This window comes from Taeniopygia guttata, chromosome 18, assembly GCF_048771995.1.
Source record: "Taeniopygia guttata chromosome 18, bTaeGut7.mat, whole genome shotgun sequence".
NCBI lineage: Eukaryota > Metazoa > Chordata > Aves > Passeriformes > Estrildidae > Taeniopygia > Taeniopygia guttata.
The window spans coordinates 9,004,449-9,032,359 of NC_133043.1; the positions used below are offsets into that span (position 1 = coordinate 9,004,449).

A 27,911-nucleotide genomic window follows, 5' to 3' on the forward strand; every position below is an offset into this window, starting at 1 on the left:
CCTCTGGCTGCCCTGGCAGGGGTCAGGAACCCCCCTGGACAGAGCCCAGTACCCAGGATTATAAAACATCCTCTCCTTGTGTGTGGGTGGAATTTCATTAGGGGTAATGGGCCACCGCCTGCAATGAGCTCCTCATAAGATACTCGAGCAGAGTCTGTGTTACAGGCGTGCTTGTTCCTGGCTCCTTTCAGCCCAGGGCTGGGGACAGACTGGGGCTGGCTGTTGTCCTGGCATCCTGCTTGCACCTCTGGAGCATCTGGGCTTGGGACCAGCTCTGAGAGTGGCCGGTGATGGCTGGACAGAGCTGTCACTAGGCTTGTGCCCGAGCCTGGCAAAGGAGCTTCAGGGGACAAAGGCTGCGGGCAGAGGAGTGGGAAAAGGGGCAAGGAAAGGGGAAAAACGGTGACACGAGAGCAGAGGAACTTGATGCAGAGATAAAGCAGAGGATGGAGCAGAAGAGAAGGGCTGTAAAGGAAAGCGCAGAGCAGGGAAGCGGATGGAGCGTAAGCAGGAGGGGATAGCGAGGAAAGAGAGATGAGAAAAGCCGTGCTCTGCCCTGAGTGGAGATGAGGCGGGTCTGTGGGACCGCGGCCGTGGGGAGCAAAGTGTGGGAGGGAGGAGAGAACGAAAGGGTGAAGCGGCGGAGGGATGCCAGGCGGAGGTGGGAATAGAGGGAGGCGGCGGGCGGGATGTAGGGATGGAGAGCTGGCGGAGGTGGGAATAGAGGGAGGCGGCCGGGCGGGATGTAGGGATGGAGAGCTGGCGGAGGTGGGAATAGAAGGAGGCGGCGGGGCGGGATGAAGGGATGGAGAACTGGCGGAGGTGGGAATAGAGGGAGGCGGCCGGGCGGGATGTAGGGATGGAGGGATGGCGGAGGTGGAGCCTCGGGAGGAGAGCGGGGAGGGCCGGACCGGCCAGCCCCGGTTTGACAGGAGGAGGGAGGGAGGCAGCGGGACCCGCCGGCGCGGGGACGGGGATGGCGTTAGCGGCGGCGTGAGGGGACAGCCCTGCCCGCACCATGGGCGGCGCCGACTCCAAGCTCAACTTCAGGAAGGCGGTGATCCAGCTCACCACCAAGACCCAGGTAGGTGAGGGCCGCCATCTCGGGCGGGGGGGCCGCGCCATGTCGGGAACCGCCGCCCTGAGGGGCCCCTCACGCCCGGCCCCGCCCGAGCGGTCCCGGTTGCGGTCCCGGCCGCGGTCCCGGTTGCGGTCCCGGCCGCGGTCCCGGCCGCGGTCCCGGTTGCGGTCCCGGCCGCGGTCCCGGTTGCGGTCCCGGTCGCGGTCCCGGCCGCGGTCCCGGCCGCGGTCCCGGTTGCGCTCCCAGCCAGGCCGGGCCCCGAGGCCGGTGGGGCTCCGGGCCGGCTGCGCCCATCGCCGTGTCGCCGGTCTGTGGAGGGGCACTGCCAGACGTGGCCGGGCCCTGTCACCGCCTCTGGTGACATTGTGCCTTGCTGAACAGCGCCTTGTGCTAACAGAGCAGACGCTGCTGTCATAAGGGATGGCCCCAGCTCCTAATGTATTCCGCTTGCGGGTTTACATCACACGGTTTGCCGCTGCTCCCTTTTCTGTATCCTTGCCCCCACCCCCGCGCATAATGGGTGGAGAACCTTGCCCTGTTTTTAGGTAATATCTGATGGAAAGAGCTGTTGGCAACAGAGGTTTCCATCTCTGATTTGTGAATTAATGCTTTATTTCTGCAGGCTGAGGCGGAGAAGGAGTTAAGCGAAAGGGCTGTGTGAAGGGAGGGTCGCTGTCTAGAGGTCTAACATATGTTGTGCCTGTCCTGGGAGCTTGCTCGATTTTTGTTTTAAGTGAAGTGCCCAGCAGCAGCAGAACATTGGCAGAAAATTAGTAGCCTGTCCTTCTGCCTAAGGAGCAGAGGGATTTTGCTCTATTGAGAAGTCAAATCTCCTGTTCTTCTGAGCTACAATGGAGAACAGCTCCTTTAGAAGTAAGGCAATAACAGCTGCTAAGAAAACGTGGGGGTGATGGCAGAAAAATAGTTAATGACAAGGAATGAATTCACATGAAAAGGATATGGAGGTAAAAGGTGGTAGGAGCAAATCTGAAAACTCAAGAGACAGAGGCTACTACTGGGAATTGAATTATAGATGCATAAGGCTGTGGAAGAGACTGGAAAAAAACATGTTTATACTTCCTAAAGCAGTATCACATTTTATCTACATTGCTAAATAATGGCTTTTGTGAATATATTCTTAAAAGCCACTCATTGTGAATGTAGGTAAAGAGAGAAGTGGGAGAATTAATGTTTTAAGGGATTCTTCTGAAGTCTCTTCTGCGTGCCAAATAGTTCATAGTATCCTCAGCTTTGGGCTCTCCTTCCTTTGTGGGGAAATGTGCTTATAAAGTGAGATTGAGGGGTGGTAAATCAGGCCTACAGGGCTCTTCCCAGTCTGCTGTTCACAAAGAAAATCTTGTGAGCCAATCTCTTAGATCAGCAGCCCAGGCAAGAGTGCTCCCCTCCCCTGGTTTATCGGCCTGTGTAAGGGAAGAAGGTTCACTGGGGCCTGGAATAAAAAGGAAGGAGTAAAAGCTTCATTCTTGGCTGGATTCATTTCACGTCTCTGTGATATAGGTGAGACTGACTGCATGTGGAAAAGGGTGGGGTGTTGGCACTCCCTTATTTACATTCTGTAGAAGGGCACCAGTGTTTGCTTGTGCAGAACGCGTGACTGGGCTCTCCTGGAGCCTTCTGATCTCTTACCAGCAGCAAAACCTCCTGGTCCATGAGATCCTGGTTCCAAAACCAGGCTGCAGTAATGGACAGAGCCAAATCCTTCCAAGCTATTGGTTCACAACATGCTTTACTTCCTCAGCAGCCTGTCTCCTGTTTTGCAGCCTTCTCCTCTGACATTAGGGAGCTGGATGAAGAGATTTTCATCAAATCATCTGTAACGTGAAACTCTGAGCTCAGAATGCACTGTGAGGTCTTCCTAAGGCTCTGGTGGGAAGAAGTGGTTGAACCAAAATCACTGTTGACTCATTGGTGAAGGTTTAGAGTTGGCACAGAAGTTAATTTTTTCTTAAAAATAAGTTTTTATAATTTTTCTTAATTAAAAAACAAGTGTTCCCATGTGAACATTAAAAAAAATTAAATTAATCTGTAAGGAACATAACACTTGAATACTTACAGCACACGCGGAGCCCAGAACTTGAAAGTGGAACCAAGTCTGGACACAAATGGAATTGACTTAATTGATTTTTAACTGCCAGAGAGAAACTCTAAAGGTGTAAGAAAAAGAAAAATCACTTCAGAATTATTTCAGTGATTAAAAAGGGTGGTATTACCAGAAGGAAGAAATTAACTTATGCCACAGATGTATTTTTATAGTCACACATGGAGAAATGGTCTTTAGGATTTTTATATGATATGTATATATTACATTACACTGCACACATTATACTGGTAGGGCCCGTCCTTTTGATAATGAAACAGATGTGCTTCATAATAGAGAATGTGTGAGCCCTCCCAAATTGCCCATAAAAGTGCTGCCTATTTAACAGATGAAGGGAACATGGATTGTGGATATGACAGCTCATCAGGGCTGGTCAATGGCAGGTCTGGGAGCTCTGACTGCTGGAGGACCCCTTTTCTTTTCCCAGTCAGTTGGGGTTCCTGCCAGCAACCAGCTGGAAGATAAGAAATTTTGATCTTGTGTACAAGGTTGATAGATTTTAATGGGAGCTATGCCTCTGCTTTTAAAGAGACAGGAAGAATCAAACATGAGGGACAAACCCCAGTCCTTTCCTTTTCTGCGATGTGGAAGTCCAGGAGTACAATGGGCTGTTAGCTTGAGTCTGATAAAAGCACATCTTGTGCTTGGAGAAAGGCTGGTCCCTGGCAGACCATTTCTTACAATGTTCAAGCTTGACTCAGCTGTCCAAGAGGCTCAGGTTGATCAAAAGCAAAGCTGTCTTAAAAGAAAAGCTGTAACTAACACTTCACACAGCTGACTTGTCCTGGTCTTTCCCTGCCAGACTTGTACAAATCCCATTGTCCGGTTTGCTTTGCAACGATGTCTCTGCTGTGAGAGTAGAGAACTGGTGGTAGACTTGAAGTTTCATTTGCTGACTGCAAAGATCCTATAGAAAAAAATTGTTATTGTTCTGAAGCCTGTGTAGAGATGCTGTCCTTGGCTGGAGGGATAAAATCTTACTAGTTATTTATATTTAGAATAAGTCTGTCCACAGGCTTCAGAACAATAACAATTTCCTCAGACTAATCCCTGGCCCTGCAGGGTTACCTGGCCTAAAGTTCAATCAGGTGCTGCGTGAATGGTGTTGACACACCACAGTTCTGCCACATTTGGGGTGGAAAGGAGCAACTGCTCTAACAGATCACCTGAGCTTGTGCAGTACTGGCTGGAAACCTGGGGCAGAGATGAGGGACTTGCTCTGTGTTGAGCCCAAGGAAAAGGAGAGCCCCTGCTCCAAAGGATTGCTGCCGTAGCTGGTGGGATGCTTAGTTGGCATGTTGGCAAGAAGCAAAACGAGACACACTGAGCAAGGCTAGTGGCTGCTTGTCCCTTGGTTCTCTGCTGATGATCTGCAGCAATCTTAGAATTAGTTTTAGGGCAGTCCTCCAGTGGGGGCCTGTTGGAGGAATTGTTAGGAATGGACATTTGATGTAAGTCATAAGCACAGAGAGCTCTTGGTTGGGAGGAGGTACAAACACACACACACATACACAAACACACACTGCCAGAGTTTGTGTGAAGAGAAAGTGAAGGTGGTGCTGGTGTCAGGCTGAGGACAGTAACAAATAGGCGAGACTGTGCTTTGGGAGCTTTTCCTGTTTTTAGGACATGGTCAGGCCCTCTCTGTTTTCCTGTTTCCTCTGAGGTATCCTGTTTGTCTGGGGGTTGCCTGCTCAGGCTGTAATTCTCTGCTCAGTAACTGGCTTGAGGCTTGCAAACCGAGTGTCTTCCTTTTCTAATTCTGCAGCGTGTGTGTGGTGTGCTTCAAAGAACCTGAAACACAACATTTACAACTAGTAGTAAACAAAGAATGGAGGTGTCCAGAATGACTGGTTTTACCTTTGTTTGGCCAGTGTGCAGGTGAGAGGTCTTAACTGAAGGCAAAAGTCTCCCTCCTTGCCTGCTCTGTCACACCACCTTGGACCTGCCCACTGTGTCCTCAGCAACACTCTGCTCTCCAGATACCTCACCCCTGTGGTGTGGAGCCTGGCTTGGGCATCAGAGTCTCTCTCTGTTGCTCAGCTCTGTACCTTCAGCAGCCTCTGCCATGAGGTGTGTGTGGGTCAGGAGGTTCCTTTGCTCTCCAGATGTGCCAGTTGTGTTTCCAGAGTAGAGTCAAGAACTGATTCCTCAATTCTTACCCTCATTGCTCTGCTGGTGCAGAGCTGATTGTCTGCACTATGCCAGAGGAACATTAGGCTCTTCCTTACCTGTGCTGAGGATTCAGCTCCTCGTGAGCTCTCTGGCTGAAGCACTGTCAAGGCTAGGAGTGCTCTGGGATTTGTGATTGCAGCCTGTGCTGTACCAACACTTGTACCTAAATCTTGACATTTCCAAATGAAGATACCCCTGGCTGGTGAACAAGGCTGCTCTAGGTCTCTGTATTTCCCTCCTCTGTGAGGCTGGATACAGTTTGTTGAGTGAGCTCAGCTGAGGAAGTGGATATTTAGATCTCCAGAGATCCTGCATGCAGAAACAATCAGCTTAAAAACAGCCAGTTATGTTCTATCAAGGAGATGAATATTATGTGGATTGAGTAGCTTCATGATGCTAGGCTGGTAATTAAAACAGGGGGTAGTGGGGCTGTGAGTGACTCAGTACTGAATCCATGTCCCAGGATTGTACATGGGATACCATCTGTTGATGAAGAGCTGACTTGCTGCAGCTCTTAAAAATGCAAGGTACCGGTGTTTTAGTGTAATCTGTTTGCCAAGATGGCAGCAGAGACATGAATGCTGCTGTACATCCAACATTGCAGCTCAGGGAATTGCCCCTGTGCTTCCCTGCTCCAAGGCACTGCAGTCAGAGTTCCCCAATCCCTGTTGGGCTGCCGACTGTAAAACAGCGGCTGTGTTCAACCTCTGAGGAGGCCTCAGGCTAGTGGGAGGTAAAGGGATCAGTGTCTGCTGGAGGGAAATGGTTTTCTGCTTCCCCTCTAGATGAGAGTGAAGGCATTATTTATGCATGATGCCCAATTAGCAGCAATTGCTGCGTGCTGTTGTCAGTGGGAGTGGCTGTGGCAGGCAGCCAGGATGTACATGTGGCAGTTCTACATGAGGTTGTGGTGTGTGGTTTGAAATGGGGTGTAGGATTTGTAGGGTATTTCATGCATTACATACATCAGATTTCCAAATACTTGGCTCTTTTTGAGGAATACAAGTAGAGATGAGATGTGCAAAATAGCTTTCCTTTCATTTAAGCATTTCATGCCCAGATTACAAACAGCTCAGCTCTTTCACGTGCTCAGCTGAAAGTCAGGCTGTGAATATTGGTTTGGATTGTTCCTACAGGTTCCCTCTAGGAGCTGTGGTCTTGAACCATTTGGGAAAAGTTGCTCTTCCCTTGAGAAGAAGTTTGGTGGGGTCTTGCTTTGGTGTCCAGGTGAAAAAAATTAGGTTTTCAACACTAGGGGCTGAGTTTAATAAGATGTCTGAACACACAGGGGTTTTTTCTGGTTTTGTTTTTAAAGACTGGGGAGTTGCTTGGGCTGGTTCATTGTATGACTGGAAGGACTAGGACCAGGAGCACTGAAGCATTAAGGCAAAGAGCTGCAGGGCAATAACCTGCTGTACCAGTCTGAGGTGGCTGGCCCCTGTCACTTTTTGGCCTGTGGTGCTGGTGACACATCACATGCCCTGGGCTGGGGCTGTTAGTTCAGGGGGTGACAGCAAACAGGACACACAGCAGCACTTCTCTGTGTCAGAGTTGTGAATGACCTGTTCTCCCCAGAGTGGCATCTGAGCTGTATTTAGACACAGCATAGAGCTGGACAAATTTTCTGCCTTCTGCAGCAGATCTGGGAGTGGGCAGGACTTGTTTAAATTAAACACACAGTCATATTTTTGTCCCTTTCATATCTGGCATGCAAGACCCACCCAGTGGTGCTGATTATTGCCCTTAGTGAGCTCTGCTGTTTGCTCTGGAGCTGGTGCTGGTCGCAGGCAGGAGGGGCTGGGGGTGCTGAGCTGAGCAGCTCTTCTGACCTGCCAAGCATGCCCACACCATACCTGGTGAAACTCCTGGGAAAGCTCACATTTTCCTCTTCTGACTGCAGTCATGGATCCATCTCTTTCACACTGCTTGTCACAAACAGGCATGTATTTTTCCTGCCCCTGTAGCTGGACCCCTGGATGGGATGGGCACTTGTAGCTGTGTTTGGGCAGTGCCTATCTCTTGGCAAGTATTAGAAGAAAATGTAGTGGAAAGAGGTGTGTTCCCAGGGCTGGGTTGGGGGCTGAGCTTTTGAGACCACAGGTTTGAAATGGATTGTTTTCTTTGGTCTCCTTCTTCCATCTCCTCTTTGAATGGCACACTTAGTGCTTTTTAAGAACAAAGCCTTGGCAGCAACTGGCTGCATTGAGCCCAGTTCTCTATAAATATTTGATTCAGAAAAATCAATTGCATTTTTATCTATGCTTTGAGGTGGGTCTGTCAGTTCCGTGGGTCTGTTTGTGCCCTAATGAGATGTCCCTGATTACTTCCTCGAGATTTTGGTTACAACAGCAGTAATTCCAGTGCACATTCAAGGCTTCCTTGACTTGCTCTGAAGGTGGCAGAGTGCACAAGGAGAGCCTGGCCCATGTGCAGTGGTGAAGATCTTGGATTACTGGCAGCAGTTGCAGACAAACATGAAGCCTCCTGTATGTCTGAAGGAATGTTCAGTTTGGCAGATAAATCATCCAAACCCTGGAAACAGAGGCTGACATATAAAACCAGTGTTAGTATGTTTTATTGAACCTCTTCTTGCCTCATTCCGTCCCCCAGCCAGGCATAATTGCTGATGATTGGATCGTATGGAGTGGTAGTTCCACATCTAGAACAACATTTGTCTCTCCACAGCCTGTGGAGGCCACGGATAATGCCTTTTGGGACCAGTTCTGGGCAGACACAGCCACTTCAGTGCAGGATGTCTTTGCTCTTGTACCAGCTGCAGAGATCCGAGCAGTGAGAGAAGAATCGCCTTCAAACTTGGCAACTTTGTGTTACAAGGTAAGTTTGGTGCTGTTTTATTCCTTTGAGCTGTGCTAGCAGGGGTGTCCCTGGATCAACAGCACTGTGGTTTCCAAGGGATAACAAGTACCTTGTACCACACAATGTGCTAGCTTGCCCCTGTCTCCTCTTGAGGGTAATTCTCGATGTTCCTCTCATAGGTTAGCACAGATCATAGCTGTGCTATGGTGTTTGATCAGTCTGGGGCCTTTTTCCTCTTGTCTCCTTCCTGTGTTTCACTCTGTCCTCTTGGGTCTTACCTACTCTATAAACTGCTTCTTGCTCAGGGGATTTTGTAGCAAGGCTGAATATTTGTGGTGAGGCTGAAACATCCTGTTCTTTGTACCTAATTGTACCTCACCATGCACCAGGTTTCAAGCTGAGAGATCCCAGAGGGATCTCTGCACAAATGTCTGGGTAAAGTTTGAGGAAGATCTTAAGACTTTTCCTCATTCTGCTGTGATAACAGAACATTCCTGATGCTGCTTCTGCTGTTATCACGTCCCTGTATGGAGCACAGGGACATTGAACAGCATTTCCTACCCTGCCAGGTTTGGCAAATTGTCAAGCTGTGAGCAACAGCCTGAGACTTACTCTGCCTGGGAAAGTGCAGGTGTTAACAATGCTCCTGGTTTGAGCCATGCCAAGAGTAGCCTTGAAATTGTAGTTGAAAACATTTGGAATGGCACTTTTCCAGTTTTGAATAGTTGCTGCCATCCTATTTTTCTTTGTTCCTCTACAATATGTGAATGAGACTTACTGAATCATAGTGAAGGTACCTCTGACTGTGAATTGTCGACAGATGCATGTAGAGGATACGTGAGAAAAAATATGAACGTGAGGAAAACTGCAATGTTTTTTCCCTGGTATTGGCTTCTGGCAATGAGCAGTTTGGGAGATGAGAAGGGCTTAGAAGATCTGTAACCCTTTGACTCTGTGTCTTCTTTCTTCCAAAACCAAGACTAAAATATGTTCTCTTCTCCCTGCTGGAAAGAGGTGTGTTGGGAGGCCTTGTCACTGCAGGACTGTTTATGCATGAGCTGTAGGGATATCAGTGTCAGAGGAGCCCCTCCAGCAGGGCTTTTGCTAGTCTGAGAGCCCTGACTTGTGCCATGTGCAATGGTGCCACTGGACTTAGCAGCACTGTGTGTTTGTGAAGAGATGTCATTTACAGTCATGGTTGGAGACTCAGGCTGTGCAGTTCAGCTCAGTTAGTGTGTGACAGGCTGGGACAAACAGCACTTAAATACCCATTAATGCAGTGACGCAGGCTGGCAGAGTCAGTGACCCAGGCAGTCTGCCATGAAAATAAGCAGGGACACATGACCTCATGAATTAAAAAGCAGCAAGGTGAATCCTTGTTGAATGTTTTGGCTTTCATTTCCCCTCTGTTTCTCCTTGGGATCAGGAAGTAAGAGCAAGTGGGGGCAGCTGTGGAGGAAGAGACTGCTTTTTTCTATCTGTAGGTAAAACCTCCTGTGGCTGTAGTTGCTGCCTGGTGAGACCCACATCTATTCTGAAAAGCACAGTGACCCTCCACTGGCAGTTGCAGCAGCCACTGGATGGGCTGCAGAGTCTCAGCCCGGGTGGTCTTTCCAGAGCAGCAGTCCTGTTCACTGAGGCAGTGGGGAAACCTGGGCTACCATCCTCTTCTGCAGCAGGACCTTGACAGATGCAGCTGGAGACTGTATCCCTACACATAACACAGGCAACAGCTTAGCTGCCACCTCCTGAGTCAGGAGAGGTCCCTGCTGTAATCACACAGACAGAGCTGTCAGACTGTGTGTTTCTGTGTGACCATCCCCTGCCAGCACCTCACTCGATGCAGCACAGTGCTGCTGCCTTGGTCCTTCCTGCCTGCATCTCATGTACTTGCTGCAGCTGATTAATCTCATCTGCCCTTTCAGTGCATGGTGTCATGGAGCAGTGCTGGAAGGAGCCTTCTGGTGCTGTGGCTGTCTGTCTCACGTGGTACCACACATGTGCTGCATGGATTAGCCATGACATTTGAGGTTTCTTGCAGTGGAACAGGAGAAATTCAATAAGGTCTGTTTAAAATTCATTAACCATGATTTTTTTAGAGCTTCAGACAGCAGCTGTGCTATTAAACTGAGGGCAAATGGACTTCCAAGAACTATTTATAAATCTGTGTGAGGGTGTCACTAGCAGGACCGACCTGCCTAGCTCTTGCTAACTTGTGCCCAGGCTAATGCTGCCTTCCTTGGTTTTGTTTCCTTCAGGCTGTGGAGAAGCTGGTGCAGGGAGCAGAGAGTGGCTGCCACACGGAGAAGGAAAGACAAATTGTCTTGAACTGCTGTCGACTCCTCACCCGTATCCTGCCTTACATCTTTGAGGACCCAGACTGGAGAGGTTTCTTTTGGTCAACTGTCCCTGGGGCTGGCCGAGGAGGGGTCTGTCTCTTGTCAATTATTCTTCTTTCTGGAGGGTGATGGGGAGGCTGCAGTGAGGAGACGCTATGTGTATTTGGGGGCAATTTTATTCCAGTTATTTCTATGTGGTCAGAAATTTGGTGGCACTTTCTAAATTCTTTCCCTTCCTTTGATTCTTACTGCATCCTCTGGATGTTTCACTTGTGTGTGTAGCTGTAGGAGAGCACTGATATGTGAGGAAAGGCTTCTTTCAAGGAAAGTTCACCTGGAGGCATGACTCTTAGTGAATATGAGAGCTGTACTGAAGGCTGTATGACTTTCTTAGACTGAAGTGTCTTTCTTCCACTAATTACAGTTGATTTAAGTTTCAAATCAAAATGCAACAGAGTGTTGTTTGCACTGATTTTACAATGTCACATTTATAAGTGAACAGTGCCAGAGAAGCTCTTGGCATCGTGGCTCAATACCCTGCTTGTGAGCTGAGTGATACATTTTTAGCCAGGGCCTAACCTGGGAGATGAAGCCCCCAGCTGAGCAAGAGTGGTTAAAGAGTGGTTCTGTTTCTGGCTCTGTCAGTGAAATGCAGAACCCTGGGGAGTGTCTCAGCCTCCCCACATTTCTTTGTCTGGAGAGCAAGAACAATAGTGGTCTTTTGCATCCCTCAGAGGAACGGGGTGAAAGTGCTTTAGGATCTTCTGCAAATAGGAGGAATAGCAGCACTGAGAGCACAACTGAGTTATACCAGGAGTATGTATTTGCCTGCTTCCTCCCTCAGCAGCTGCTCTGTGCATGGAGAGCCCTCTCCTATGAGTTCTGATCTGCAGGTCAGTGTGGCTGTACTGAAGTATGTGGTTCTCCTGAGTCTAAGTGCAGTGCAGTGTCTTTGGGAACAGTTATGAAGGGATGGAAGTGGTTGGTACAGTATAAACTGGTACCTCTTGCTGTCTATGCCTGCCACCTCTAATCTGCTTTTACCTGAGGGCACATCAAAAGGAAGTTCTAGGTGATGAAAAGGGAAGTCCTTGCTAGTCCTGCTTTGTGATTTGTGCGGTTGGGAGGGTGGTGGTTGTCAGTCTTTTCATCCCTTCAGGGGCCAGGGAGTGCTGGAGAGGCTTAACAATGGAGGAACTTGTTTTGGGAAGGAGCGTACAGGGGTGCCTGGTGCTCTGATCCAGCCAGGCTGCTGTTTCTCCTGTTTTTCCACTTTGTTCAGCACCTAGAAAAGAGTTTCTCAGCCTCAGAGTGGTGGAGTCACCCCAAGGTGATCCAGCCTAATCCATGTGTGCTGTGTTGGGGAACCCTCCTGAGTGTGGGTGGAGCTGTTGTGGTTTGGTGTGCTCAGGTATTTAACCACATGCATTTAACCTGTAAGGCTGGGATAACCAATACATCCATGAGGTCTTAGGGAAGCTGGGGTCACATCTAATCTGGGGCAACAGCTTTGCTGTATGGTGGCTGATTTCTGTCTGAGAACTGAAGATGATGGTATGCCTGGACTCTTAGTAAATATCTCTGTGATTGTCCTTCACCTGCTTCATGATGGAGTGATGGATGGCAGAGCTTCCTGGAGCCATGGCTCCTCCCTCCTCTATGGGAGTCTGTATTGTGTTCAGATCTACTGGTTTTTGTATGTCACCATTTTGGATATGGTGTTACCTGTACCCTGCAGGGACATTTTTTCTGGCAACTGAGTTACTCTTAGTAAAGATCACTCTTGGAAAAGAAATCCCCTTGGACCCTAATGGTCATCATTTCACCTCTGACTGTGAGCACAAGTCAAAGCATCTTCACTGGCTCCATCCATTCTCTCTGTGCCAGTTCTTACATCCGGGCTTTTTTTGTGGTATCCTGCCTGCTGCCACCAAGACAGATTCAGAGGCACACAGACCATTATCTCCCTAGCTGCCTGCTGTGATTGAAGAGCTGTGTGTTGTGCTCAGGCTGACAGAGGCCTGGCTGAGGTAGATAAGCTCCTGCCATTCCTGCTCTCTGCCTTTCCCTCCAGCACCGGTGTGTGGTGGGAAGTCCTCCCAGGCAGGATGCTTTTTGACAGGCAGGATCTGGCAAGGTTTCCCGTGGCAACAGCTGCAGAGGAGTATCCATGCATGCTTGGAGAGATTCTTTGAATGCTGGAGATGGCACAATCCTCTCTACTGTTGTGCTCACTCTGCCATGGCAGGCTGGAGCAGCCCCTTGCCTGATATGCACACAGCCTCACCCTGTTCTGTCACCTCCAGTTTTGGGCAGCCCATGCAGAAAGAACTTTAAGGGGTTTTATACCTTATTGCTGCTGGTTGGCTTCTCCTTATTGCTGTCTCCATGCACCATCCAAATCACCCTCCTTCATGAATGTAAAACCCTCTTCTCTGTCCATGCTTCTCTTTCCTTTTGTCTTCAATAAGCCAAGCCACGTGGCAAGGTGTGCCCAGTGCAACTCTTCTTTTCCTCTGACATCTCCAGGCCTTTGTCTGCTCAGTTTGCTATCATTAAAGAGCTTGTTCCTGTTCAGTCATCACCATCAGGGGGGAAATTTCTTTCCTGTACTATCTGGGGTTTTGTTCCTTTTGTTCCCTCCTGTTCCTGGTGTAATGTCTTGCCTCCCTGTGTGTTTTTGGGGAGTGTATCTTCTTGTGCTGTGACATACTGGTGCTACTGTGTGCTCTTTGCCCACCCTGAACTGACAATGCTCTCCTGTTTGTCACTTCAGGGAGATGAAGATGATGAAAATGCCCGGCCACTGGCCGAGTCCTTGCTCCTCGCTGTCACAGATCTGCTCTTTTGCCCTGACTTCACTGTGCAGAGCCACCGGAGGAGCACGGTGGTGAGTTGGAAGTTGAATCATGAGATTACCTGCATAGAGGCAGATTAGCTGCCTGGTGGAGAGGGGGGGACCCTGGGAAACCCCAGCAGCTTCCTGCAAGCCTGCAGGCAGGAAAACACTGATTTGCTGAGCTTGACCCCACAGTGAGTAATATTTATCATCATTTTGGGTTCCTGGTATGGTCTTTGTGCTTCTAAAACAGATGTTCTGGGCACGAGTCTCAAATGGAGTGGCTGGCAACTACCCCCACACTACAGCTTACCCCTCAGGAAAAGGTGGTTGTGCTGGCAAACAGTTGCTCTTCTGTTGCTGCCAGCAGAGTGGAGACCTTTAGCACCTTGTTCCTCTCTCTGGCAGTTGGGTGCATTCTGGCTCAGGAAGCAGCTGTTTGCCTGCTCACATGTGCTGTGATCTGAATGAGTAGATGGCCTCTGTGGTGTCTTTCCACCTCTTCTCCCTCTTTGTATCGTGGCAGCAAAGACATTTAAATATGTTCTGATCCTTGTGGTGACTGTACCTAAGAGAAGTTTCCTGAAGCAGGGATATCCTACCAGGTGTGCTAAGAACAGAGAACAGATTGTGGTGCATCTCCCTCCTTCTCTCTCCCTGCAAGTGACTCTCATGTTTTTTGTAGGTTCAGTCTATAAACAAAAAAAAAAACAGTGGTCCTTTTTGGGATAGATCTGACACAAATTAAAAATGAGCATGCTAAACTGTGGTGTGTTTGATGGCTGCAAAATTCTGTGACAAATCTGAATACTAAATTGATTGCTTGGGGTTTCTGAGTAGTAGAAAGAGAGTTGTAATCTGTCACCTGGAGCAGATTACAACTCCAGGGGCAAGGGGGCAAGGCTGGATCAGAGCTACCCATGTGCTATGAGTAAGTGGTGCTGAAACAGAAGGACTTCCTGTCCAGTGCTGTCACCTGGGGTGGATTGCACAAGTCAGGGTGACAGTGGATTTTCCTGGGAGAGCCTCCCCCCACCACTTGCACCTGTGATTTTTCCCTTGGCAGCAGCCAGACTGGTTTTTCAGGATTCTGGGCAACTGGAATTAGACACTGAGATTGTGAATGATTTATGTTTCTTGCTGCTGGCTGCCCATCTGCTGCCTGCAGCCTCCGTAGTCTTTGCTGAGCTGACTTTTCCTCCCTGGGCTTGGTCTGACTGCAGCTTAAGAGCAGAGAGATGGGTACCACCATCTTATGTTCATTGCAGAGCAGCGTGTGGCCCGAGACATACAGGTCATGGTGGATTTTGGCTGAAATACCGCTGAGTAAAGAGGAAGAATTGTGAGACAATGGGTAATGGAGACAGGACTGACCCATATTCCCACTGAAGTCAGCCCTAAAATTATGGCTGGAAATGTGGGCTCCCTCCATTATCCACAGTACTTTTATCTCTGTGTTTTATCCCTTGCTTGCAAAGGCTGAGATCTTTGAAGACATCAGCACCTGCTTTTTCAGGCCTGGTGGGGGGTTCTGCTGTACAGTTCACCTGGGTGAACTCTGTCTGGGTGCTTTTCTGCTGGCTTTTTTTCTAGAGAGGCTGAACTGCCTTGGGTGTACCAGCATTGCTGCCAATTCTGGCTCCTGCCTTCTGTGATTCAACCTCTTATTTCTCCCACAGGACACAGCAGAAGATATCCACTCCATTGACAGCTGTGAGTACATCTGGGAGGCGGGAGTGGGCTTTGCTCATTCTCCACAGCCCAACTACATCCATGACTTGAACAGGTAAGAGTCTCTGCAAAGGCAGAATGGAAAGAAACTGGGCTCAGGAGAGGGGGATCTGGGGGAGATAAGCTCTCTTTGCCTCCTTGAGTATCCATGATTCCCAAGGAGCTTTCTACTTGCTCCTTTCTGAGGTAACAGGACTGGCAGCACAGAAAAAACCCCAGCTGACCTTTTGAGTAGCTTTTAGTAGTATAAGGTGGGAGTCGGACTGTCTGCAGCAGGAACTGGGTAAACACTGCTGTTCTGGAAATGCCAAGGAGCTCTGTACTGGATTTCTTTTTTGTAAGGCAGCAATTCTGTTTAGCTTTGTGCCAGTGACAGAAGTATGGCTTAGGAAATGAAATGGGCTTAGCTCTCCCTCAGAAGATGGGACTTTCTAGATGGGACTGAGCCTTCCTTACGTGTTGTGGTGATTGTGCCTCCTCCCTGCTCCTGAATGGCTCCAGGCCTTTACTTCTCCTTCCAGGACAGAGCTGCTGAAGCTCTTGCTGACCTGTTTCTCTGAGGCCATGTACCTGCCTCCCTCCTCAGACAGCAGCAACACCAATCCCTGGGTACAGTTTTTCTGCTCTACAGAGAACAGGTGAGGGTAAAGGGTGGGGGTCTGGGTGCCAGGGGGAGAAATATCTTCAAATCTGTTCCATGGAGTGTTTTGGTAATGGGTAACCATAGGACTTGTTACCTCCAACATCCAGGGACTGTTCTTTTGTCCCTGTCTCATGTACACCCCATTAGTATTTCTGCTTAGTGAGAAGTGTTCCTCAGCAGCAAAAGGAGAGTCTGAGCAGGGTGCCACTGGGGTTTGCTGCAGGAGTGATCTCTGTCCTGTGGGAAAGGGCAGGCCCCGTTCCCTGCTGTAGACCCCGTTCCCTTGGGAAGGGGATGTGGTGTTGGTGGTGGATGAAGGCCGCCCTCTAGTGACTTTGTACCTCTGGGACTTCCAGCTCCTCAGGTGACACTCACTCGCTGTAGGGGAGTACCAACCTGGCTGGAGGCTGAAGGAATATAGTTTTGTCTTTCCAGTGGCTAGAGAGCTTTGAGATCCTTTCTCGTTTTCACATTTTGCACATGATTCCTCTGGGAGCCCACATGGCCTTTTTCACCTCCCCTTCCCTCTCAGCTGTAGTCCAGGAGCCCAGCCTGGGAGCTTGGCTCTTGGGTCTGAGCTGCTCAGTCATGGACTGTTGTCACAGCTTAGAGAAAATGCGTTTTTTCATGGTCCCAGGCTCCTGGGGAGAGATATGCCCGTCCCTCTCCAAAGCAGAGACTTTTGTTTTCTGCTGCTGCCTTCTGAGAGCATTTTCTCCTCCTCAGACATGCACTCCCACTCTTTACCTCGCTCCTGAATGTCGTCTGTGCCTACGACCCCGTGGGTTATGGGATTCCCTACAATCACCTGCTTTTCTCTGACTACCGCGAGCCGCTGGTGGAGGAGGCAGCCCAGGTGCTGATCGTCACCTTGGACTATGACAGCTCCACCAGCTCAAGTCCCACTGTGGATGGCACAACCACTGGCACAGCCATGGATGATGTGGATGTGAGTGATAACAGAATCTGTATTTGCTGCTCTCCCGATCTCACTGGGGTCCTCTCACACCAGCTTGTATTGCACGTTGAGCTGTAGGACACAGCACTGCTTGTTGGGTAACACTGCTGCTCCCCTTGCAGGACACAGCACTCTGCTCTCTCTGTTCCAATCCTGCTTCAGTCCTGTGGTCACTAAAGACCTATATATGACCAAAATACTAGATTTTGATCACTGACTTAAATCAGGAGCATGTAAGTGAAAAGCCCCTGACTTTACTATTCCATGCAGTGCTCTGTCTCCTTGCATTTAAAGCTGAATTGAAAGCTGAAGTGAAAAACATTGGTGGTTATACTTCAGCTTCCTGAATATAGCTTCTTGCCAGTAAGCATTCCCCTCCTTTTCTTTGAATCCAGCCTCCTGGACCAGACAATCTGTTTGTGAATTACCTCTCAAGGATACACCGGGAGGAGGTAATGTATTCCCATCCTGTTCTGTTCCCTGTCTGATTTCATGCTGATTGCATTAGCCCTGGGCCCACCACGGTCTCTTTCCTGATCTGTTGGCAGGATTTCCAGTTCATCCTGAAAGGAGTGGCTCGCTTGTTATCAAACCCGCTGGTCCAGACCTACCTGCCAAACTCTGCCAAGAAGATACAATTCCACCAGGAACTCCTTGTCCTCTTCTGGAAGCTCTGTGACTTCAACAAGGTGTGGATCTGCTTCTTGCTGAGTTTCACCCCAGCTTGGCTGTTGTCTCTCTGGCTGGACCAAGCCCTGGTGAAGGGCTGTGGTGGGTGGCTGGCGGTGGCTCTGGGGTGCTGTGGTCATCAGCCCCACTGATGCAGGGGCTGGGGGTCTGGCTGTAGAGACAGCCTGGGAGAGGGGCTGCAGCTCCTGAAGGTCTGTGCTGGAAGCAGGTTCTGCAACAGATATTATAATAACTCTACAAATAACACTGGAGTTGATGAGGTAGTGCATACACAAGCCTTTCTAATGTTCTTGAGAGATTGATTAACTTGAGACTGCCTGTCCCGAGTCTTGTGGATGGTGCAGGGTATATGCTTATGATAGTCTGAAATCCTCCCTTTTCTTCCAGAAATTCCTCTTCTTTGTGCTGAAGAGCAGTGATGTTCTGGACGTTCTTGTCCCAATCTTGTATTTTCTCAATGATGCCAGAGCAGACCAGTGTAAGTTGGTTATTTTCAATATTTGGAACAATTTGTGCTTGACAGTTGAGCTAGAATGTTCTTGAGCTGCTTCCTCCCTACCAGCTGATGCATGTTCCTGACCTTCTACAGACATGGAGTGGAGTTGTCCAGTTAATTGGTTTTTATGTTTGTAAGAGGCTAGAAGCAGGACACCATCTATCCTGCAATATAGGGAAGGGAGTTCCTTCCTTCCATTTTGAGTCCTCTTGTTGAAAACTGTGTCCCTGATCCAATGAAGAGGGAAAAATGAGCAATTTACTCTTGCTGTGGGAATAAATCAGGTATTATCCATCATTGTGTAGTCGAGAGAAGTAGTCAGATCTTTACTACTATGACGATGGGTTTACATTAAGAACATAATGAAGAGAAGCATCCAAGACTTAACACTGATAAGGCTTAACACAGATGTGCTTGGGAAGGACACTGGTACTGACTGTGGAGGGAGCTGTGTGTGGGATGTCCCTTATCAGGATGGTTTAGTCTGTGCAGTTTTTTATCAGTCCCATAGTGTTTCTCCTCTCTCCTCACTGCCCCTCACAGAATTATACTGGCCTCACTGTGACATGTTTTTCTGTTGTTTTTTGCTCCTTGCAGCACGAGTGGGCTTGATGCACATTGGGGTCTTTATCCTCCTGCTCCTCAGTGGGGAGCGTAACTTTGGGGTGCGACTGAACAAGCCGTATTCTGTACGAGTGCCTATGGACATCCCTGTCTTCACAGGGACACATGCAGATCTGCTCATCATAGTGAGTACAGCTCCAGCACTTCTTGAACCCTCCTAGCTCCACATATGATTGTCCACCTTCAATATACTCACCCTCCCTAGACTGGAAGCCCACTGAAATCTAGGAATCCCTAATCTGGGGGAATGCCCGCTGTTAACCTGAGGTGATGTGTCTGGTGTGATGATATGATCCCAAAGAACAGGACTCCTCATGGTGCTGCACTGCTGTCATGAGGGGGTGGGTGCATGCCCTCTACTCTGCTGATAGGGGAGGCAGGAGATCTGGTTCTGTCCCAGGCAGCCAGAGGTGTGTGGGGCACATCTGTCAGTGGGGACAACAGTGATACCAAGCTCAGCCCTACAACTTCGTGTTGCTGCAAATTTCAATGACCTTTCAGTCTGCCCACAACACTGCCTATGAGCAGCTGTGTGTTTTGCAATACAAGCCTCAGGTGCTTCCCTTCTGTCATGGTCTCATTTGCCAGAGAAGAAGCTCTCAGCAGCTTCTGATAAATCTCCAAGAGGAGATTCCTATTAAAAGGAGTAGAAAGAAACCTGCCCACCATAACTGCTCTTGATGCTACGTGTTTTGCACTTGCATTCCATTAATCTCACATCATGTCTTTGTTTTAATTATGCTTAGGACTTCTCTGCAGACATGCCAGCTAAAGGTGGGAAGGTCAAGATTGCGAATGTCTGAGCTGGTTACAAAGCACCTGAATCTTTCCATGTCTGAGGATATAGTTAAAAATAGGACAAACGTATGAGTTAGAAATCTGCACTAAAATCAAATATATAATGATTAGTTCTGTGGCATTTCAAGCAGCTATCATAAGGGTTCAGAGTCAAAGTGTATTGGAGGTGAAGCTGTCTCTTACTTCCTGGTGGTTTAGTTTTGTCCCAGGCTGCCTGAACATTGTTGAACAGCTCAGTCAGTTTCTGTTTGTGGTGTTATAGGGCCCTAATCACATTCCCAAAAGATTCCTTGTAAATGAAAGCTTGTACTCCTGGAGCACAAGCCTGCAGTGAGAACAGCCTTCCCCACCTGTGTAATTGTGGAGTGTGCAGGGCCCTGCCTAGGAAGGAATGGTGTCAGGAAGCGATGAATGTGGGGGTGGCACTGGTTTTGGTTGAGAGGGTGCTTTCAGTAAGGTGCTGCCTTGCTCAAGAGCTCCTTCCTTCCACAGGTCTTTCACAAGATCATCACCAGCGGGCACCAGCGGCTGCAGCCCCTCTTTGACTGCCTGCTCACCATCGTTGTGAACGGTGAGCACTGTGTGGGGGGAAAAACCACAGCCCACAGTGCTCCCACTCCCCTCTCCCTGTGCCCCTACCTGTGTTCCCTAACACTGGCCAGTACCTGCTGCTGGAGGGCACTGGCCAGTGCAAATAAGATCTGCCTGCATGGTCAGATGGGGCAGAAAGAGGGACAGCAGAGTGCTGGAGCTCCCTTGGGGTGGCATCAGGACATTTGCCAGCAGGCCTGGGGAGGGGAGTTGGCAGTACTATCCCTTTCCAGCAGGGAGTGTCACCTCCTCACGGTGGTGGTGCTTCCCTTGGACTTAGTGAATGCCCAGGTGGCTCCAGTTTGTGAAGCTTTTCAGGAGGCACAGCAGAGGTGCTGTTATTAGTGTAAGACTAAACAAAACCCTCTAAAAGCAGCAATACTTCATTTTACCAGGCAATATCTCTTGTTTCATTTACTTTGTATTTGGAAATGTTTCTGTGGAACCGTTTGGATCAGCTGTTCCATGAGGCTTTCTCAGAAGCTGTGCCATGAGGCAAGGGTGGGAAGGTCATAAAAGCAACATGGTGTATTAGTGGTTACACCTTGGTTCTTTCTCTAGTTTTTATTTGCTTTGCCTTCCACAGTGTCTCCATACCTGAAGTCTCTCTCCATGGTGGCTGCTAACAAGTTACTACATCTCTTGGAGGCTTTTTCCACCACCTGGTTCCTATTCTCTGCTGTCCAGAACCATCATCTTGTTTTCTTCTTGCTGGAAGTTTTCAACAACATCATTCAGTATCAGTTTGATGGTAACAGACTGCTTTATTTAGTGGGTTTGCACTAGTTTAGTCCAAGAGAATGTCAGATGGAAGTTCAGAGGAAGTCCAAGGAGACGAAAAGTGAGAAGCGTAGAAATGAGCTGCATAGGACTGAGAAATTGGGTTAGTAGATAATCAGCATTAGGTCCTGGCCCAGGCAAATTTGGTTAGAACAAAATGAGATGGCAGCTAATTATCAGCATAACCTCAGCCCTCCTGCAGAAGGTGAGATGCACAGAGAGGAAAATAAACATAAAGTGAGTGTGTAACATGTAAGTTCTGACTGGCTGGATGTTGCTGTGAAAGTACTGATGTTGCTCAGCAATATAGGTGATGGGACAGAACAACTTTTGAGTGCCTCTCAGTTCTGCTTTGGCAGGTGTCTGGGAGCTGAAGACCAGACCACCTCAGTGTTCTGATATTTGCTACTTTCCAGGAAATACCTTATGCTTTCCCTGTTAGTAGCATGGCAGTCTTTTACCTAATAAATAATAAAGTAAGGTCCCTAACCTGGTCAAAATTTAATGTTTTGCTTTAAGCTTGGAAATCAAGAATGGCCATTCTGCTTCCCTGATGGGAATCTTGCGTGTGGCAATTGCCAAATCCAAAGACAGCCTTTCTGGGTGTAATTTGTGTTCTGTATCATAGGATGGTTTCATTCTGTTCTGTGCCATCTTGCAGGCAGTAAGAATTGTGGCCTTTTGGCTTTGCTATTTCAGTTCTGCATCTCCTCAAATTAAATGCATTGATTTGTTTTGTGAGTTCTTTTGAAGATGGAAGAATGTTGAAACTTGGCTAGTAACCTTTTCTTCCAAAATAGATGCTAATATGTGGCTTAATCTGTCCTTTTTCTTCTCAGCTGTTTGAATATCCCTCACCAAACCATTTCTTGTCAGTTTTCCAGCCTAGGAAGGATTTCACTGAATTTTCTGTACTGCTTTGTAACGAATAAGAGGATATTGAGCTCTACTCTTTCTTCCCTGCGCTACTGCCTTTGTGGGTGGGAGCAGTCAGGCTTTGTGAGCCCAGCAAGCCGTGCTGGGTTGGCAGAGCTCTCTGAGCCTTACTTCTCTGCTAGTTTTGTTGCTGTGATTCCCAGGGAACTCCAATTTGGTCTATGCTGTTATCCGCAAGCGGAACGTGTTTCACCAGCTGGCCAACCTGCCCACGGACTCCCAGTCCATCCAGAAGGGGCTGCAGCGCAAGAAGAAAACCCCTGAACCCATTTCTCGCACCAACTCCCAGGACGGGGTCTCCATGGAAGGGTCACGTCCTGCCGCCCCTGCTGAGCCAGGAACGCTGAAGACCAGTCTGGTGGCTACTCCAGGTGAGCTTTAGTTTACCTTTGGGACAGGAGAGGTTTGTTTTCTCTGTGGGATATAGTGTGGACTCACCCTTTCACTGGGTGGGGAGAGATTAAGAGTTTACATTTGTGAATAACTTAACTGCCAGTCTGAGTTTCAGATCAGTTAGCCCAAGCTGATCACAAGCAAACTGCCTTGAGTTTCTGTCCTCTCAGACTTAAGTGTCCAAATGACCATTTGTCTTAATCTTGACTTGTTGCCTCAGGTTATCTCTGTCCATGCGAACCTGTGTTCCTCCTCCTCCTCAGGAAGCATTTTTGTAGAGAAAAAGTCCTTTGGGTTTGTGAAACCAAAGCTAAATCTTGCTTTTCTTGTTGAAAGGGGAACTTTTCCAATATCAGCAGAGACACAGGGTGTCTGTGCATAGTGGGGCATAGAAGAGCCCTCTGTTTTTAAACATATTTAATTAACTTGTGTTTCTGAGCTTTTCCTCTTTTGAACACAGGGATTGACAAGCTCACAGAGAAGTCCCAGGTGTCAGAGGATGGGACCATGCGTTCACTGGAGCCTGAGGCTTCCCAGCTGTCACCAGAGGGAAACCCACCTGCAGCCCTGAGTGATGGGGAGCCCTGGAGTGGGGTAAGGCTGGACACTGGTGTACAGGAAAGGTCTAGGTGTGAAGTGAACAAAAATGAGGGGTTAGAAGAAGAGTTCTGTTGGCCCATTGAAGAAAGGCATCGCATTAAAGGCAGTAAGCACACGTGCAGGGTGCTGGGACACAACGTGGTTCAGAAGGGCTGTTGCATTATCTTGGGTGTTCCATGTTTGTGCTATGACACAAGAGCTGGGGCACTTGAGTGAACATGAAGACTATGACAGAGCAGAGAGTGCAGAATTGCCAGAAGATGTCCATGAAACCTCCTCATCCTGATGTTTCCAGCTCAGGTTCTTACTGCTGGAAAAGCACTAGCACAGCTCTGCCCCGAGCTGGCTGTTTCTGGTTGTGGAGGTGACAAGTGAATGAGTCCATTTCTGTGGAGGTGCAGGATGGCTGCTGGAAGGAAGTGCTGTGCCCGTTGTTTTTGTAGAAAAGTCAGCTCTGTGCTGTAGCAGTGAATGGTCAGGGAGCATTGCTAAAGGAAAAAGCTTCTCTGTTTTCACCTTGTGCAGAGGTTGACAGTGATTTTAGAGGGTTATTTCCTTCCTTCCTTCCCACCATGAATACGGAAAGCTAGGTTGAGTGTGTCATTCCTCAAGAGGCAAGTTATTAGATACGAGTTGCTGGGAGCCTACCCTTGGAAAAATGCTATTTAAGATATTGCAGAATGGACACAAAAAATCCCAGAGAGACTCAGTAGACAGAGGCTGAAAAATCTGTGGCCCTTAGCTATTTAATCTCTGTGCCAAAAGAAAGAAGCATGCCTCTGAACAGTCTCTTGTCAGTCCTGTTTTAAGTCTGCCACTGTGGATTGTTCCAGCAGAGTGTCATCAGCGGTGACTGGAGCTGTGACCTTCCACAGGGTCCTCCAACTTCATCAGTATTGCCATTCTCTGGGTCAGAGCACATGGGTTTGATGAATGAAGGTCGGGTGGGTTTGACATGTTCTAGAGACAGGCTGAGCTGTCTTTCCCAGTAGTGGTCTAGAAAATCTGGGGAGTATATCAGCAGGAAATGGATTGTATTTATTACTCTTAAGTGTGATTTGTGTTTGTTTGGTTTTATTTTTTTTTAAATAATGTTTATTGATAGGAGGCATCTCATTCCCGGCGGGAACGAAGGCGTCTCTCTAGTGCATCCTCCAGTGGACAGTGGACTCCAACTCCTGACTGGGTAAGGACATCTGGATGGAGGAAATAAATAATGAGAAAGAGTTGTGGCAAAAATGTCTCACACTCCCTGCCCCTTCTCTGCCATCAGAGGCTTTCTCAGAGCAGCATTTCCTCACAGGCACTTGAGGTCAAAGCTCCAGAACTTTAATTTACTGACATCTGAAAATAAATATTTTATTGATCTGTTTCAAACCAATGCCCCACTGGTCTTATTGGGCGCCTCATAATTCTAGTGCTCCATGATTTATTGTATTGCTCCTGTGCACTGAGTTCACCCACCATCTTTGTGATTACTATAAACTTCATTTGTTGCAGAGATTGTGGAGATAGCTATAAAAACATGCTAATGCAGTGTACTGATTTCTCTGCTATTTCCCTACCTACAGGTGATGTCTTGGAAGTCAAAGCTTCCCCTGCAGACAATCATGCGGCTCTTACAGGTGCTGGTCCCTCAGGTGGAGAAGATCTGCATTGACAAGTAAGGAGATTTTTGGAAAGGAAGGGCTGTGTGGCATTTAAGGAGGTTGGCAGAGTTTGAATTTGGAGGCCCTCTAAAGGAAACCTTGTAAAGTTTAATTGAAAGCATCCTGGGCTCAGCAGAGTTTTTACTTTCCTTGCCAAACATCTTGTTTGTCTGATCCCTTCTGCACTCTGTTTACAGAGGAGAGGGAGTTTGTTCTCCTGGGCCACGGCTCAGTATCTGTGTTTGTTTAGGCTGGTCCTTCCTGCTGCAGCAGTTTTGGAGGTGTCTGTGGGACATGCTAAGGATGTTCCTGCTCTGTATCTTGGCAGGGGTCTCACGGATGAGTCGGAGATCCTCAAGTTCCTGCAGCATGGCACCTTGGTGGGGCTGCTGCCAGTGCCTCACCCCATCCTCATCCGCAAGTACCAGGCAAACTCGGGCACTGCCATGTGGTTCCGCACCTACATGTGGGGAGTTATTTATTTGAGGTAAACCAGCTGGGTGCAGCCTGGCTTGGTCTTTTCCAGACTTTTGGGAGGCCTACAGAGAGAAATGCACTTGGCCAGCCCTGGGTTGTCTCATTTTTACAGGATAGAAAGATGTTGTTCCCTTGGAAGAGACTGGGGTGTATCAGCTGCTCCAAAACTTTGAATGAATGACATGAAGGAGGTTGTTCTGAGAGTGCTGCTTGTTTGGGAACAGGCAGCAGCAGGGAATAGAAAAGCTGCCCAGAGGGTCTGGTGCAGAGATTTTATGCAAAGCTCTGGCTCTGTGGGATGTTGTAGATACTGTCATAGCTGTAGGGTGCATTGTCTCTCAGCCCGTGATTTCCTTTTATGCAAAGCTGAAGGCACGCTGTGCAGCCAGCTCCCGTAATCGTGGCTGTGAGATTTGAGTTCTATGTAACTGGCTACATGGAGTAAAGTGGCTCTTGTCTTTCTCTCTCAGGAATGTGGATCCCCCGATCTGGTATGACACAGATGTTAAGCTGTTTGAAATTCAACGGGTCTGAAGAGAGCACTTACCTCTGCTGAGACAAATACACTGGATCTAAGGACTGTGGCGTGCTGCTTCATCACAGCTATTCCTGCATTTCACATCCAGCTGAGAGACCAAAAGGACAATCACTTCATTTACCTCCCTGTCATTTAAAGCTTTAATCGGGACCTGCTTGGACATCCCTCCCCCCAGCTCACTTCTCTTCCCTCACCCTTCACCACGAACCTTGAGTTAACGATATCTAAGGGATTGTCCATTGTTGTGGTTGCACTAGAAATCAGGCTGTTCTTAGCTCCTCTGTTACTCTTTTGCTTCTGGATGTGGTTTGGAAACCAATCTGACCCTGTCCTTTCCCTGGTCAGAGTCAGCATTTAATTGAAAAAGACTAACTGTAAATTGGATGCAAAGGGAGAAGCTGCTATTCCTGCAGGAGACAGGGTTTGGAAACTGCAGTTACTTCCATGTAGCTCCATAAAGTTTCCAGGGCATCCCTTCTGGCTGCAGGTGTCTCCCTGGTGTCTCAGTTGCATATATGGAAGTCTTTCCCATCTAAATGAAAGGAGAAGATGTTGAAGGAAAAGATGTCTCAGTTCTGAATCTCTGTAGTCCTTTCCTGGAAAGCTGCTTGAGAAGTTTTGTTGGTGTGGCTCAGAAGTTTTTCCTTGGCTTTCAAGCCCAGCAGCCTGTCCTTCATGGTGGACTGTTGCAAAGGAGCCTGTCTTACTTTTAAAGGTTCTCTTTAATTCACGTGAGCACACTGGGAGGAAGGGACTGGCTCAGTGAGAGCAAGGAGAAGAGACCTGATTTAAACTCCTTTAAGTCTTCTCCCAGTGGCTGAAAGGACACCGTCACCTGGGTTTGAAAGGAACCATATCCTTCCATCTTTGCCTGGCAGGCTGATGCAATGCAGGGAGCAGAAGGATCTTTTGCACACTACTGTTAAGGCAAGGGTTTGAGGGAGGCACTCAGGGAAGTTGTAGGAGGAGTTTGGAAGTTGTAGGAGGAAAAGCATCTCCATGTCAGTAGGGAGTGGAGAGTGCTGAGGCAAAGTTAAATTCTTCAGGGCATTTTGCTTATTGACCAAGTTACTGGATCTTGAATGTATTGGGTCCCAAGCACATGTAAATTTTGGGAAGCCAGAATGGAAATTGGTGGGAGATCCACTGTTGCTGGCTTGGTTCAGCATTGTGGGGTTACACACTGGTGAGTGGGGACACCCTGGGGTTTGAGTCAAATTTTATGTTCTGCTGGGAGGGGCTGCTGTCTTAGACTCACGTGGTCTTTAGGCAATGAAATGTGAGGGGTCCTGTCATGAACTGAGACCTTTCCATCAAAGCATAATCCTTGGTGCTCTTTTATTCAGGCTCTTGGGAGGACTGCTGGCCGTGAGCTGTTTGCCACAGGTTAGACCCGGTGGCATCACTGCATGGAAACAGGTCTGTCACATTTAGTACAGGGACAGTGTGGCACACACTGCTGGCCTAAGCTTTGCAGCTGCAGTGGTAACAGCATGACCATTCTCTCCCAGACAGCTGCTCCACTGTGCTGCTGCTCCCACTGGCCTGTAGTCTGGTGGTTGAAAGAAAATGGACTCCTAGGCCAGTAGAAAGTGAAATAAAATTGGAATGGTTTTCTGAAGGATAAGAAATATGTGAAATAGAGAGAGGTTATTCCCCCACCTGCCTCCCATCTCCAACCCACTTTGCCACTCAGCACTACTCCCATCCTGACCCCACCTCTGTTCAGGTGTAAACAGGGTGAGGGCTCTGTTTCACCTGGAGAATCTCATGTGTAAGAATGTGATTTGGTGGGGCTGGACTCTGATTGTATGGCACTCGCACCTCACAGCTGGAACGGGGCCTCCCTGTCCCACGTGCTTTGCCTCTTCCCTCCCATGGATCTGCTGGTTCTCATGATCTCTTCCGTCCTCTCTTTTCTGCTTTGTTTCTTTGTGAGTTCCTCTGGAAGCCGTTTTGTTTGTGTCTTGGTGTTTGGAGTCTGATCCTTATCCTGTGGAAATCAACTTGCACTGTAAACTCTTTGCTTACTTACAGACAGAAAGATAAAGATTAACTGAAACATGCACTTGGGTACTTTTTTTTTTTCCTTCCACAGAGGGAGGTTTATAATCTTGTTTGTCTTATGTTGAGGTGGTTTGTGCCACTAGGGGACCATGGGCTGACTTCCTCTGCAGTGGTATTTTTTTTTATAATCAAAAATGAAGATTTGACTCTGGGAAATGAGCCTGAATTGTGTGGGTTTGGCCATTTCTGTGTTCATAGCATCATCAAAGATCAAACAGGATCCTGATTAGTGAACCATGTGCTAAAACCTTTGTGCAGTTGAGACCTGTAAAACAGGCACCCTGGCCCTGGGGGTTGTTAGGAAAGGACATGGAGGGCCTTGACTGTTTATCTGATCTGTGGTGGCTGTAGGTGAGAGTTGGAGCTGGTGGGCTTCATTCCTGTCCATGCTGATCATGTCTTCAGTCATGTATTCAGTGTTCATTCCAAAGTCACCTGCTCTGTGAAAGCTCAGTAATTTAAACCAGTGTTTTATCCATTAAACTGGATAAAATCCAAGTCATGGTTTGCCCACAAAGTGCCATCTTTCCTTGTCCCCAGGCTGTCAATCACTACAAAGAAGGTTTGAGG

General features: G+C 48.3%; 1 protein-coding gene across 1 annotated transcript; it reads left to right on the top strand.

Annotated features, from left to right (window-relative positions):
• Positions 1-863: 863 nt before the first annotated feature.
• Positions 864-27,340, top strand: HID1 (HID1 domain containing). The gene is made up of 19 exons (XM_004186106.6): positions 864-1,084; positions 8,061-8,210; positions 10,451-10,621; positions 13,308-13,421; positions 15,050-15,156; positions 15,623-15,739; positions 16,471-16,693; positions 17,098-17,154; positions 17,251-17,391; positions 17,780-17,870; positions 18,486-18,637; positions 19,803-19,881; positions 20,488-20,652; positions 21,761-21,988; positions 22,471-22,604; positions 23,716-23,796; positions 24,182-24,273; positions 24,588-24,746; positions 25,207-27,340. The coding sequence occupies exons 1-19, from the start codon at positions 1,019-1,021 to the stop codon at positions 25,268-25,270; spliced, it is 2,391 nt and encodes a 796-aa protein (XP_004186154.3). The 5' UTR covers positions 864-1,018; the 3' UTR covers positions 25,271-27,340.
• The last annotated feature ends 571 nt before the right edge of the window (positions 27,341-27,911 follow it).

Excerpts from the sequence above, each read along its gene's own strand:
- HID1 (XM_004186106.6), top strand. The coding sequence starts at position 1,019 with ATGGGCGGCGCCGACTCCAAGCTCAACTTCAGGAAGGCGGTGATCCAG. Across the intron at positions 15,740-16,470 it reads TTCTGCTCTACAGAGAACAG|ACATGCACTCCCACTCTTTA; the intron begins GTGAGGGTAAAG and ends TCTCCTCCTCAG. Across the intron at positions 19,882-20,487 it reads GCTCACCATCGTTGTGAACG|TGTCTCCATACCTGAAGTCT; the intron begins GTGAGCACTGTG and ends TGCCTTCCACAG.